This window comes from Coenobita brevimanus, chromosome 61 (assembly GCF_032717465.1).
Source record: "Coenobita brevimanus isolate Jiangsu-jjx chromosome 61, ASM3271746v2, whole genome shotgun sequence".
NCBI lineage: Eukaryota > Metazoa > Arthropoda > Malacostraca > Decapoda > Coenobitidae > Coenobita > Coenobita brevimanus.
Genome location: NC_137014.1, coordinates 28697457 through 28711229, shown reverse-complemented (window position 1 = coordinate 28711229; position 13773 = coordinate 28697457). Strand labels below are relative to the sequence as shown.

Genomic DNA, 13773 nt, shown 5'->3' with positions numbered 1-13773 from the left:
TAGGCAGCAAATCTCGCAGGTCTAAGCTGAGACTTGGAGGTCAGCAGCAAGTCTCAAGAGGCCCAAGTTGAGAGTCATGCAGGTTATAAGTCTCTCAAGCCTAAGCTGTGAATCTCAGAGGCCTGGGAGATGAGTCTGACATGCTCCAGTACTGCCCTTTGTCATGCTAACAGATACCCTCTTGTCATCATGTCAGACAGGTGTGGGGTATGAGAGTAGTGTTTAGACGGGCGTGATTTGCTCGTGCTGATCCAAGTTTCGGGTTTCAGGGGGACCTGGGGAGGAATCAGAGGGGGCTTGGTCCTGTCCTGTCCCAGTCCCGGTAGTAACCACACTCTCAACGCTGCCACTCCCAGTATCCTGACTCCCTGATCCATTGCTGCTGCTTTGACTACCCACTGCCACAACTGGAGAGGGAGGTGGAAGTGGTTGAGCAATGTCAACTGGGGGGGGTGGTGGTGGTGGTGGTGGTTGGGAAGTGTCAGCTGGAGGTGGTGGAGGTGGCTGAGGGGTATCAGAGGCTGGCGGAGGCTCTGGGGTGTCTACAGATGGCAGGGGTGGTGGCTGAGGAGTGTCAGACAAAGGTGGTGGAGGGGACTGGGAGGTGTCAGAAATGGGCTGGGATGTGTCAGATGGTGGTGGTGGTGGAAGTTCTGGGGTGTCAGACAGTGGTGGTGGCAAGGGGTGGGGGGTGTCAGAGGAAGGGAAGTCAGGGTGAGGCACATCAGATGAAAGGTCAGGTTGGGGCGGTATATCAGAAGGAAGGTCAGACTGGGAGGGTATATCAGATGGAAGGTCAGGTACTGGTGCAGGGGCATCAGAAGGAAGATCTGACTGGGAAGCTAAGTCAGAAGGGAGATCAGTTGCCTCTGAAGGGGGTGGAGGAGGGGGAGGAAGAACAGACACAGGCGAGCCCTCACTATCTTCAGGATCAGAGATTGGATTGACGGTGACTGTGACACCACTGGCCGTGAAGCCTTGCTCATAACCAGATGATACAGAATTATCCACCTCTTCATCTGATTCTCGGTTGGCTGTGGTCTCTGAGAGGGGAGGTGGGGGTGGAAGATCATCTGCAGCTCCCTCCAGTCCAGAGGGATCTTGTGGTGAGTCAGAATCCTTGTCGGAATTAGCATGGAGGCTGCCAGGCTGACCTGCAGTGCTGCCCGATGAGGATGAGCCAGCCCCTGCCCCTGATCCCAAGCCCATGAGATCCTCCAATCCCTCTACCTCACCCGGAGGCACCAGAGGAGGCGGGGCTTCATCATCACACAGGGTGCTTGTGCGAGGCATCATCGGGGAGGATTCCGGCATAGGGGGTGGGAGATCATTTGTGAACACATTATCCTGTTGAGGGAGGTCAGAGGGTGGGGGTGGGGGCAGGTCACCACAAAGCAACATGCCTGGCTCCTCCTGGCCAGCATCAGGGCCCACCATCATTGGCTGATCACCACCATTCAGGTCATCCAGCAAGTAGAGTGGGTTGACTGTCTCTTGGGGCTGAGTATGGGCCTCTTCAGTAGCTAATGGGGGTGGTAAGTCCTCAGAGCCCAAGCTACTGAAGGCCAGGGGAGAGGCCTCACGCTCTCCCCCACATACCTCTGGTGGGGCTGGACCCATCGGAAGTGTCTCCGCCTCCTCAGACACAGTGGGAGCAGAAGACTCTTCCAGGTTGTCATTCAGTCCAGCAGGGATGCCCTCTGGCCCACCTTCCTCAGAGAAGGATGTGGTGGCTTCCATATCAAGGTCCTGGGTCACTAGCTGAGAAGGTACTGATGGTGGAAGGTCCTGCTGTACTGGGGAAGTGCTCTCTATACCCACAGTCTCACTCTCACTTTCACCCACACCCACACCCTCACTAGCCCCACATATTAACTTTGTGGATGCTGCTGCTGGTAATGTTGTAGGTGCAGCTGCTTGCACTGGTGATTCTGACTGTGATGAAGAAGACGATGACTTCCTGCTCAAAGTTGCAACATCAAATCCAACAGATTTTGTCACTCCAGCTCCTTTATTCAGCCCTTCCTGCTGATTGCAGCTCACTTCCAGGTCTGGACTTGGGCTCTTGGTCATGGCAGGACTTTCCTGGCCTGGAGGGGATGACTCTACATCCAGACTAGGACTCTTCATCGGGGGCGGAGTCCCCTTGCCTGGACTGTGTGCTGCTGGGGGAGATGCCCTCGGACTCTTCTGAGCAGCTGGTATGTCAAGGTCTGGACTGGGACTCTTCATCATTGGTGGGGATTCCCTATCTGGACTTGGCAGAGCTGGAGGGGAACTCTTAGGACTCTTATGTGCAGGTGGTGATTCTATATCTGGACTAGGACTCTTCATTATTGGTGGAGATTCCTTATCCTGACTTGGATGAGCTGGTGGGGAGCTTTTTGGACTCTTACGGGCTGGTGGTGACTCTATATCAGGGCTTGGACTCTTCATTATTGGAGGTGACTCTTGTTCAGGAGTCTGCAAAACTGGCTGGGAGGCCACTGGACTCTTTACTGCTGGTGGTGATTCAGTTGGACTCCTAGCTGATGACGCTCTGGAGTTCTTCCTAGATGATGGCGATCCTTTAGAGCTCTTATCTGATACAGGAGAAGCCTTGTCTGGAATCTTGGTGCTGGGAGAGGCAGCCTTTGGACTTTGTGCGGTGGTGGGTGAGGTTCTTTCAGGGGGTATGTCAACTACTTTTGTCAAAGGAAGATTCATATCATTTTCTAAGTCCTTCCTTGCTTTTGACTCCTGAGATGGAGGAGGAGGAGGAGGGACTGGCTGGGTCTGTGCCAGTGTTTGGGGTGGACTTGCGGTAGTGGGGGACTTGTGCACAGTAGCATAAAGTGGCCCTATTGGCTCTTGGTTGCTGAAGGCTGGAGTGCCCTGGGTATCATAGTCTCGCACTAACTCATAAGTTCCCTCTGTCTGAGCTTGCTTAACTACCTCATACCCTGGTTCCATCTCGCCCTGGCTGGAGCGACGACTGGTGAACTTTAGCTCCTCATAGCCCGGGTCTGGCCTGGGGTGGGTGACGGTCTCATAGCCTGGTTCCTCCTGAGTGACTGTCTCATAGCCAGGCTCTGAGGGTGGGTGGGTAACTGTCTGCCCAGTCACAGTCTCGTACCCTGCCTCATCTTGCCGGTGCTTCAGAGTCTCATATCCAGATTCCGAGTCAAGATCTGAGGTGGTCTTCACAGTTTCATAACCTGGGTAGTGATCATCAGGGCGCTCCACACTAGCATATGCCGGCTCACTGGTTTTTACTGTCTCATACCCGGGGTCTGACCCAGGGTACTGCTGGGGAATTGTCTCGTAATTGGGGTTGGGAGGTGGGGCTGGGGGTGGAGCAGCAGCCCAAACCCCTCCCTTCTCATAAGATTTAGCACGACTCATGGCCATCGGTGCTTCATGGGTGGGTCGCGTTTCAACCAGGCTACGTGTCATTGAGCCCAGATCGACGGACTGACGTGGAGTGACAGGCGGTGAGGCATGGGCACTCCACCGTGCAGCATCAACTGAGCCCCGGCGTGATGATGATGACGTTGTACTGGCTGCATCACTTTCACCTCCTCCGCCACCGCAACTGTCACCGCGGCTGTGCCCACTGCGCTGCTTCTTCATCACCTGACAACACAAACTGAATTAGATCAGGATTCTCTTTCTCTGTACACATACATAAATAAGTATACACATACATACACACACACACACACATATATATATATATATATATATATATATATATATATATATATGTTTGGGAGAGTGTGTAAGAAACGGAATCTAAAGGTGAATGTAGGGAAGAGTAAATTGATGGTCTTTGAGAGAGGTGAAGTCAGTGAATGTACAGCGAGGTTGGATGGTGAGGAATTGGAAAATGTGAGTACGTTTAAGTACAGTACAATCCCAGCTATCCGGTATCCAGACAAACGGAATACTCAGAAAAACGGGAAAATTCAAGGGCTGGTAAAAACGTCAGTAAGTTATAACTGTGTGCCATTTTGAATGGACCGCCAAACCGCCATTTTATCGTGTGACGCGAGGCTGGGTGAAGTCGGACTAAGCGAGGTGAAGGAATTTCTGGCTAATGTAAATCCCTAGTAAATCCTCTTAACCAGCCCTCCTCCTCCCTCTTTCCCCTACTTGAATTCAGTCATTCTCCACACCCTCCACAATTTCCACAAATCACCAGTCTGCTTTTTACCACCAGACAGTAAACAAGCTCTCTTGCTGTTGTGTTGCTCTGATGGACGGTAAGTTCAACATTCCAAAATGCCTAAAGAGCAAACTAAACGTAAGCGTGTCGTGCCTACCTTGAAACAGAAGCTGTACATATGCAATAGACTTGAAAAGGCAAACATTATAAAACACTGATGACCGAATATAATGTAGGAAATCCAACGATTTATATCAAGACCCAAGCATCCAAGCTCAATGAATTTTTCATGAAAAGCGAGACAAGTAAGTCCATTGAAAAAAGGCATACTCTTCATCGTTCGAGTGGTTTTGCTTAGAAAGATCTAGGGGAGCACCTATTTCTGGTCCTCTTATCCAAGAAAAAGCAAGAGAGTTTCACAATAAAATGAATACAGAAGTCGAATGTGATTTCAGTGTTGGATGGTTAAATCGTTTCAAAGATAGGCATGGAATTTGTAAGCCAAACATCTCGGGAGAAAGCAAATCAGCAAACGCCGGTGTTTTTCTTCCTAACGGACCGACTCTAACTTGCACCACATAAATTCATCTTAGAACGCATGTGTGCTGCCAGAGATGAAAAAAAAAAAATGTTAATAGGAATGAAGGTGTACTTTGTTGGAAGAAAAAAAAAATATATATGCCTGCACTTCATAAGTACATCATGTATTTTATTTTGTGCAAAACAGCTGATTGGCGGCAGGTGAAGGGTGGAATGATGGAGGTCAGTCGGGGCTGGGACCGTAAACAAAGCTTTGTGTGGGGGCACAGGTGTGATAATTCTACACTGCATTCTTAACATCAGTTCACCAATAAATGTTCAAGATTTTATTTCTTTATTTTTCCACTTTTATGAGTACAGTACATACAACGAATACTTCGGTAGTTAACAGAATGGTGCAAAACAGTGGCGGTCAGTTGGGGCCGGGATCGTAAACAAAGCTGATGTGGGGGCACAGGTGTCGTGATAATTTACCAATAAATATTCAGGATTTTATTTCTTTAGTTTTCTACATGAGTACAGTACATACAAGAAATTATTCGGTAGTTAACAGAATGGACTTGTGCAATTTGCAGTACCGGTACTGCAAGGCATTGTATGTACGTGCATTATGACCATGGTGTGTGTTTACAAGGCAATTTCTCAGGTGGAATCTCTTAGTGTGCCCCCTGATGAGAGTGGTGAGTACCTGAATTGTATTTACTGCTGTGATAATGATCGCCTTTGTATAGATTTGAATATCAGAACTACGGGAAAAATCTGTAACCGGGAAGGTGAATTCCCCAAGCCGCCCGGTTAACTGGGATTGTACTGTACTTCGGTAGTGTGATGAGTTAGGATGATGGAGGTTAGGAGGGTGAAGTGCTTGAAGGGGTACAGCAGGGAAGAAAGGTTGCTGGTTCTTTGAAAGCAGTGATAAGAAACAGGGAAGTGAGCATGGAAGTGAAAAAGTTACTACATGACAGTATTGTGATACCAACTCTAACGTACGGAAGTGAAACTTGAACGTTGTTGGAAGGACACAAATCAAGAGTGAGAGCAGTGGAAATGAGTTATTTAAGAGGAGCCTGTGGAGTCACATGGAGAGACAGGGTGACGAATGAGGATATAAAGGAGCCTTGTGGTGTGGATGTGGATGTGATAGGAAGCGTTATGAGGAACACACTGAGGTGGTTTGGCCATGTGGAGAGGATGGAGGGTGAAAGACTGATGAAGAGAGTGTATGTGAGTGAGGTGGAGGGGGAAGAGGGAGGGGGAGGCTGAGGATGAGATGGAGGGATGGAGTGGAGAGGTATATGAGAGAGGGGGGTGTGAGTTGGCAGCAGGGCAGTGAAATGGCGGGGGACAGGGCGACTTGGAGGCGATTTGTTTGTGGCCACCCCAAACGGGATTGAGGCATCTGGCAATAGATAGATAGAATATATATATATATATATATATATATGTGTGTGTGTGTGGGGGGGCACTCACCATCCACTCACTTAATGTAATGCTGCTCTCAGGTGTCTGCCCTTTCCTCTCCTCATTCCTTCTTTCCTTCCATCCTCTTTTGTCTTTCGTTCCTTCATTCTTTCCTCTTCCTTCTGCCTGTGGGTGACTCTACACTGAGTGACAAGCCAAATGGTTTCCTGTACAACAGGAAACCATTTACTACACTGGGTGGTAACCATATAACCAAATTATGGCGCCTGGTGGTTTAGTGGGTCATTAAGGCGCTCCAGTTGGACTGAGCCGGGGAAGGTTTATATTCAAGGGGTGGTTGGGGTTTATTGCTCATGTGATGCCATTCAGGGATGAGTGAGGCTGGCCACTCTCATCTTAAATGCCAGGACCATCTTGCCTAATCCCGGGCTCCTACACTCCTCATGGGGCGAAGTAGGATTGGATGATGGATGGATATATATATATATATATATATATATATATATATATATATATATATATATATACAGTAATCCCTGTACTTTCCGGATGCCCACTTTCCGGACACCCCACTTACCGGACATTGTGGGCCTGGACCTTCGGAACCCAAAAATGGCCAAAAAAAAGAAGAAAATCCCCCCAAAATCCGAATTCTTTCCCACCTGTAATTTGAAATCGCCGTGAGGCACCGAACAGCTGTTACAACACGGGACCCTTCACCCCTTCCTTCCTCCCCCCTCCCCCCTCCCCTGTCAGGTTGCCATTTGGTATTTTTCATCACCAAATGTGGGGCAATTTGGTAATGAAAAAATCGTTTTGTAATGAATCAGAATAATGCATTACCAAATGGATTTTTCACATTTATGATGATACACAGGATGGACATGGTGGATTGTCTGCTCTCTCTGATTAATCTGCTAGCCAACAGAGCGTGAAAATAATCAATATTCTGTTATTATAAGGAGAGTGATTACATGTATTTCCACTTGTATATATAATTAGTGAAGAATAAATGCTTCCTTTAAGAATTTGGAAATTAAAACTGAGGAGTGTGGTAATGTGGCCAAGTTCAGATCTGGCAACCCTGTTCCCAGTTACTGCATAACCTTCGTTCAGGGAAGATGTCCATCGTAATCGATGCCGCACGTGCTCATTTTTTGTGAATAAACAGTGAATAAACCGCAGTTCCTCGCCACTAGACCACATGGGAATTTACAGTGTTGGGCGGCGTTATGAAATTAGATTTTTGAGTGCAAAGGATTAACTGTGGAGTAAGTGTGGAGTGCAAAGTGGCGGCTGAAATGGCGGTTGAAACTGTCGTAGTTCAGTTAAGAAGAATGTGCAGTGTTAAACAATTATAACTCACATTGCAAAGAATTAAGTGTAGCACAACACTGGATTACTGTACGTGCTTCAAGAGCATTTTCACAACTACCAGAGCCTTAGAGAGTTAGAGGAGGCAGCCCCAGACATGCTGTAAGTACAGTACAGTACCCTGTATGCTGCTAGGCCTAAGTATTTTCAATACTCACTTCTAATACCTCATTCTCTGGTTCCTTTCATTTATTTCATGCTTTATGTCCATTATTGGTGTGAATAGGGTCTAAATAGGTTTAAATAAGTACTATGCATGTCTGGTAGGGAGTTATTTAGGTGGCTTTCAAAGTTAGGCTGGGTTAGGGTCTATAAGTACCAGTCCAGCAGTCAGAGGCCCACTTTCCAGACATGCCTTTGGCTCTATTACATCGGATAGTGGAGGGATTACTGTATGTATGTATGTATGTATGTATATATATATATATATATATATATATACATAGGTGGAGGGAGCCCAGTGGTAGGTGGGGGCCCCCGCCCATCATCCACTCAATCAATGTAGAGGTGCCATATGATCGCAGCACCGAGTGACAAGCCAAATGGTTTCCTGTACTCAGGAAACCATTTACTATGCTGGGTGGTAACCATATAATCGGGGTTTCTGCCATGGTTAAGTGTCCTCCAGATTCCCCAATCCAAAATCACTTAATCATAGCAGTCATTTCAGAGAGCCTCGGAGGACCCAATTCCTGCCCAGGGCCCCAACCAAATGGGCAGATTCGCATGGCCATGTGGAATATGAGAGGTGCGAATGAGGATAGTAAGAGGGTGGAAGTGGTGAGTGTGTTAAAGAGTGTGAGATATGCCGCGATGGCACTGTGTCAAAGATGAACGGGTGCAAAGTGGAGGAGTGGGAGGGTGTGAAATGTGTAAGATCGGGAGTGAATGGGAGAGGAAGATGCATGGAAGGAGTTGCTTTGTTGGTGAATGAGGTGTGGCAGAGTGGAATGAGAGACTACAAATGTGTCAGCTCGAGGTGTATGTATGTCAAGTTCAAGTTCGAGACAGCGCAAGTGGCAGTGATTGTAGCATATGCACTGTGTGAGGACAGGAGTGAGAGAGAGAAAGACAGGTTTTGGGATGAGCTAGGTGAAGTACAGTAGTGGGAGAAATGCCCAGGAGTTATAAAGTGATTGTAATGGGGGATATGAAAGGATGTGTAGGCAATGGTCCTGAGGACGACATAATGGGTTGTTATGGAGTACCAAGAGAAAATGATAATGGGAAGAGACTAAAGGACATGTGTCAGGAGAGGAGGTTGTGCATTTGTAACTTGCATTTCAAACACAGAGACGCACATAAACATACATGGTATAGAGGGAACGGGGATCATGTTGAAAGAAGCCTGATTGATTACGTGCTCGTACAGAGGTCGATGATGGGAATGGATGCTGATATGAGGGCTGTGAGAGGAAGATGTGGAGGTCTGTCAGATCATATGATTGTGGTATGCAAGATCAAGCTGAGAGGAGTGAGGTGGATCAGAAGAAAGGAGCAGTCAGGGAGAAAGACTGAAAGTTGAGAAGCTAAGGATCAAAGAAATGGCAGATGATTACAGGACCAAAGTAGAGGAGGAGTTAGAATTACTGAATTGGAATGAAATGGATCTGGACAGCCTGTGGAATGCATATAGGGACTGCTTAGTTAGGAATGCTAAAGTGGTGTGTGGTGTGGCGAGAGTAACAACAAAGAAGAAAGGTACGGCACGGTGGGATGAGAAGGTAAAGACAGTAGTGGAGGAAAAGAGGAAGAAGAGGCTAAAGTGGTTACTAAACAGGGGTTCAGTTGAAATAAGAACTGAATATGATGAGAGCAAGAAGAACGTAAAGAGACTAGTGAAGAGGAAAAAGAAGTTGGTAAATGAGGATCTAGGAAGAAAAATGAATGCGAACTACTCTGAAAATAGAAAGTTATTCTAGAAAGAGGTGCAAAAATGTAGAACTGAAAGCAGAAAGAAATGTGATTGTGTGAAGGATGTAGGTGGTAGATTATTAACCCATGGAGATGAAATGAGGACCAGATGGAAAGAATATTTTGAAAGCCTGATGAATGGAAATAGAGAGAGCAGAGCGCTGTAAACATGATTGGTTTGGGGTGTGTGCAGAGAAGGAATGCAGTACCAGGAGACGTGACACTCGCACAGATGAAGAGTGCTGTGAAGCGGCTGAAAAATGGGAAAGCAGCTGGAGTTGATGAGGTGTATGCAGAGATGTTTAAGTGTAGTGGAGAGAGTGGAATGAGGTGCTTGTTCGAGATATGTAAGATGGCATGGATAAGTGAAACTGTGCCTGCAGAGTGGCAGAAGACTGTGATTGTACCCATGTACAAAAATGAAGGTGAGTGAAGTGAGCGCAAGAATTATTGTGGCATAAGTTTACTGAGTGTGGTAGAGAAGGTATATGGAAGAATTATCATAGAGAAAGTAAGAGAAATATCAGAAATCCTAGTGGGTGATGAACAGGGTGGCTTTAGGAGTGGCAGAGGATGTGTGGACCAAATATTTGCAGTGAGACAGAGAGTAGAAAAGGCTTGTGAGAAGGACCATAATGTGTGTATGGCATTCATGGATATGGGAAAAGCATATGATAAAGTGGACAGAGAAGGATTGTGGAAAGTTTTGCGCATGTACAGTGTACAGGGTAAGCTGCTAGGTTCTGTCAAGAGTTTTTATGATGGCAGTGAGGCATGTGTAGGGGTTAATGAGCATCTAAGTGAATGGTTCACGATCGGTGTGGACCTGCAACAAGGTTGTGTGATGTCCCCATGGTTGTTCAATATACTGTATATATGAATGGGGTGATAAGTAAAAACACGAGTAATGGACAGAGGGATGGCGTTGGTAATGAATGGTGATGGATGGAATATCTCAAATATGTTGTATGCTGATGATGTAGTACTGCTTGCAACTACTGGACAAGAACTTGGTAGGCTAGTGCAGAGTTTTGCTGATATCTGTAAGCGTCGTACCTTGAGAGTAAATGTAGAAAAGAGAAAAGTGATGGTTATTGAGAGAGAAGGTGACTCCCAGTGTGATGTAACTGTGAATGGAGAGAGACTATAATTGGTGAGAGAGTTCAAATATCTGGGTACAGTGACAGAAAAGAGCAGAAAATGTGTAAAAGAAGTTGAAAGTAGAGTGACACAAGGAAGAAAAGTAGCTGGTGCAATCAAGGCCTTGATCAGAGGCTCGAGTGCTCCAGCTGCACGAGGCTTACATGAAAGAGTGTTAGAGCCGCCTTTAAAATATGGATGTGAGACTATGGTGTGGCATGAAAATGAAAAGTCATGAGTATGAGCAGTGGAGATGGGACTGCTGAGGAATGTATGTGGAGTACAGAGGGATAGGATACAAAATAATGTGATTCGTGAAAGATGCGGAGTGAGGAAGTCGGTGGACACCAGAATCAAAGAGAGTGAACTGAGTTGGTATGGTCATGTGAAGATAATGGATAGCAATTGAGTGGTGAAAAAGGTATATCTGAGCGAATATGAAGGAGGAAGGAGGCGAGGTAGGCCAAGGAGAAGGTGGAGAGATATGGTGGATGAATGTGTGAGGAAGAGAAGTTTGGAAGTCGGTGAGGCTAGGGAACGAACAAGAGATCGAGTTGGCTAGATGAATGTTGTGGGGAGAAGTGCATGATCAGGGATTTTGGCAGTTCTTTTTAACATGACAACATTTGGATTGACTTTATCGGATACAATTATGTGAAGCTACAAAATATGGTGAATGTTTTGGGCATATCCGATGGAGCCAAGATTCCGGGGGCTTGAATGATGAGTGAATGGAAGCATGGCCCATTGGACTGGGCAAATTTGGGCTGTCTGGACATTGCTACTCCTCACCCTGCCCTATAACGGAGTAATTGGGCCCCAAACCATTCTGAAAAATGCGAAATTCCGATAAAAGCGACATCCGGACTTCCCCCTGCTAATCCGGACTTTTTCTGATATATCAGACATTAGTCCAGATAACATGAACAGCTTTTAAACTGCTTTGATTACCAGTGCAGTACTGTATTGTGTTATAACTTCACTACATTAATCAAATGGTGTAAAACATATAATAATACTATACTGTACACTGATAAACATGTCTTTTATTTACCTTATTGTGGTGAACTCAACTGAAGTGGTCAGGCAGTCCGGACTGCTCCTGGCATTATAAGACTTTTTCTGATATACAGGAATTTAGTCTGGTAGCTCCTTGAGTCCGATAAAAGCGAATTCTGGTCCACTGAAGTCCATTATATTGAGGTTTTACTGTGTGTGTGTGTATATATATATATATATATATACAGTGCATTCGCATAACTCACGGAATTCTAACACAAATTATCTAACTCACAGTGTCCTTATCTAAGTCACAATTATCACCAAACTCACAGAAAATGCTTTAACTCACATTTTTCCACTAGAAAGTGGTTTATTTCTGAGTAGATGTTTAACTCATGGTATTGTAGCCACAACTCGCAACTGGAAGCCAATCATATTTTAGCACATAGTCCTTGTGATTGTGCAGCCAATCAGAACAATGCTTTCTCCACCCACGCCACCTACACCTAGTGGCCAGTACTGCAACTAGGCTAGTGTGCTGAAACCGCTACCCGTCTCTCGTCAACGTAAGCACTGTCATCAGTAGGATTTAGGAAAATGCATTTCAGTATTTTTTTATCATCATACAAGGATATGTAATGTCTTTTAATACTGTTTGTTATCATTATAAGATATGCAGTACATACTTCTGAGACAGGATGTTAGTGTTAAGTGGTGTTAAGAGGGGTTCTGTTAATGTTATACTGGGCTACCTGACACCATGGCAGAATCAAAAATATTTTTCCCCATAAGGTGTGTTTTTTTTAACTCATACTTTTCCAACTCATGGCATGAGTTCAGAAGGAAATTACAGTGAGTTAGGCAAGTGCAGTATATATATATATATATATATATATATATATATATATATATATATATATATATATATATAAGGTGCTCCAGTTGGATTGAGCCAGTGCAGTTTTATATCCATGGGATGGTTGGAGTTTACTGCTCATGTAATGCCACTCAGGGATGAGTGAGGCTGGTCACTCTCATCTTAAATGTCAGGACCAACTTGCCTAGCCCTGGGCTCCTATGCTCCTCATGGGGCAACACAGGACTGGATGATGGATGGATGGATGGATATATTTATATATATATCGTATATACTGAATACAGTATATATATACTAGTATATATACAGGCAGTCCCCAACATACTAAAGAAACTTATTCTTAAAGGTCTTTTGTGAGTCACTTTTTTTGTACAGTAAGTCCATCTCTCATTCTTATACTCTCTCTCTCTCTCTCTCCAACCAAACCCTAATACCATAATTACTGAGGTCACAAAGTTGTTTCCCTCTATCCCATCACCTGTCTACTCCATACCTACTTCTGTGCTATCCTCTCTCTCTCCAACCCAACCTTAATCCCATATTTACGGAGGGCACAAAGTTCTTTCCCTCTACCCCATCGCCATTCTATCCATACCTACTTCTGTGCTATCTTCTCTCTGTCTGTCTCTGTCTCTCTGTTTCTGTCTCTGTCTCTCTCTCTCACCCAGATTAGCCCATTATTGTCTCCACTCCTCCATTTATCCCCTACCCTACCTTGAACTAAAATTATCACTTCACCTCCTTGTCAGTGTCTTCAACTGACCCCATCCTTCTATGACTAACCCACCACACACACACACACACACACACACACACACACACACACACACACACACATACACACACACTAGGCAAGAAAATGATATTGACAGTTTAATATATTACCCTCCACTCGGCAAAAGCGACCATGCAGTACTAAATTGCAACTTCAGGATAGCATATGACATAGTTAACAGCAATGAAAGTTACAAAAAGAGTCTAAACTATAAAAAGGGAAATTATCATGACCTAAAGAATTATTTCTTAGAAGTTGATTGGGAAAATGAGCTTAGAGGACAAGATTTAAATGCTGTATATAAAAATTTTTGTGAATTTTATGAAATAGGAGTCCAGAAGTACATCCCACAGCACAAAGAAGCAGATAAGAAAATACAGAAATGGTTCAATACAGAATGTAAAAAATCAAAAGAAAGAAGAGATTTGTTGTGGAATAGATAAACAAGACACAATAGTGAAAGGGCATATAATATTTACAAACAGACAAGAAACGATTATACAAGAATAAGGAGGGAAGCTCAGAAACAGTTTGAGGAGGATATCATAAATCATAAGTAAAAGTAGTGATCAACCGAAGCTA

The 13773-nt window shown here is 45.1% G+C and overlaps 1 protein-coding gene across 1 annotated transcript in view; it reads right to left on the bottom strand.

Annotated features, from left to right (window-relative positions):
- Window positions 1-222: 222 nt before the first annotated feature.
- LOC145403727 (uncharacterized) overlaps window positions 223-13773 on the bottom strand; it is a 307526-nt gene continuing 293975 nt past the window's right edge. Inside the window, exons 11-12 of the mRNA XM_080275407.1 lie at window positions 861-3615; window positions 223-419 (exon numbers count right to left, since the gene is read on the bottom strand). Of these exons, the coding sequence (XP_080131533.1) occupies window positions 223-419; window positions 861-3615 (2952 nt within the window). The remainder of the gene's footprint in view (window positions 420-860; window positions 3616-13773) is intronic.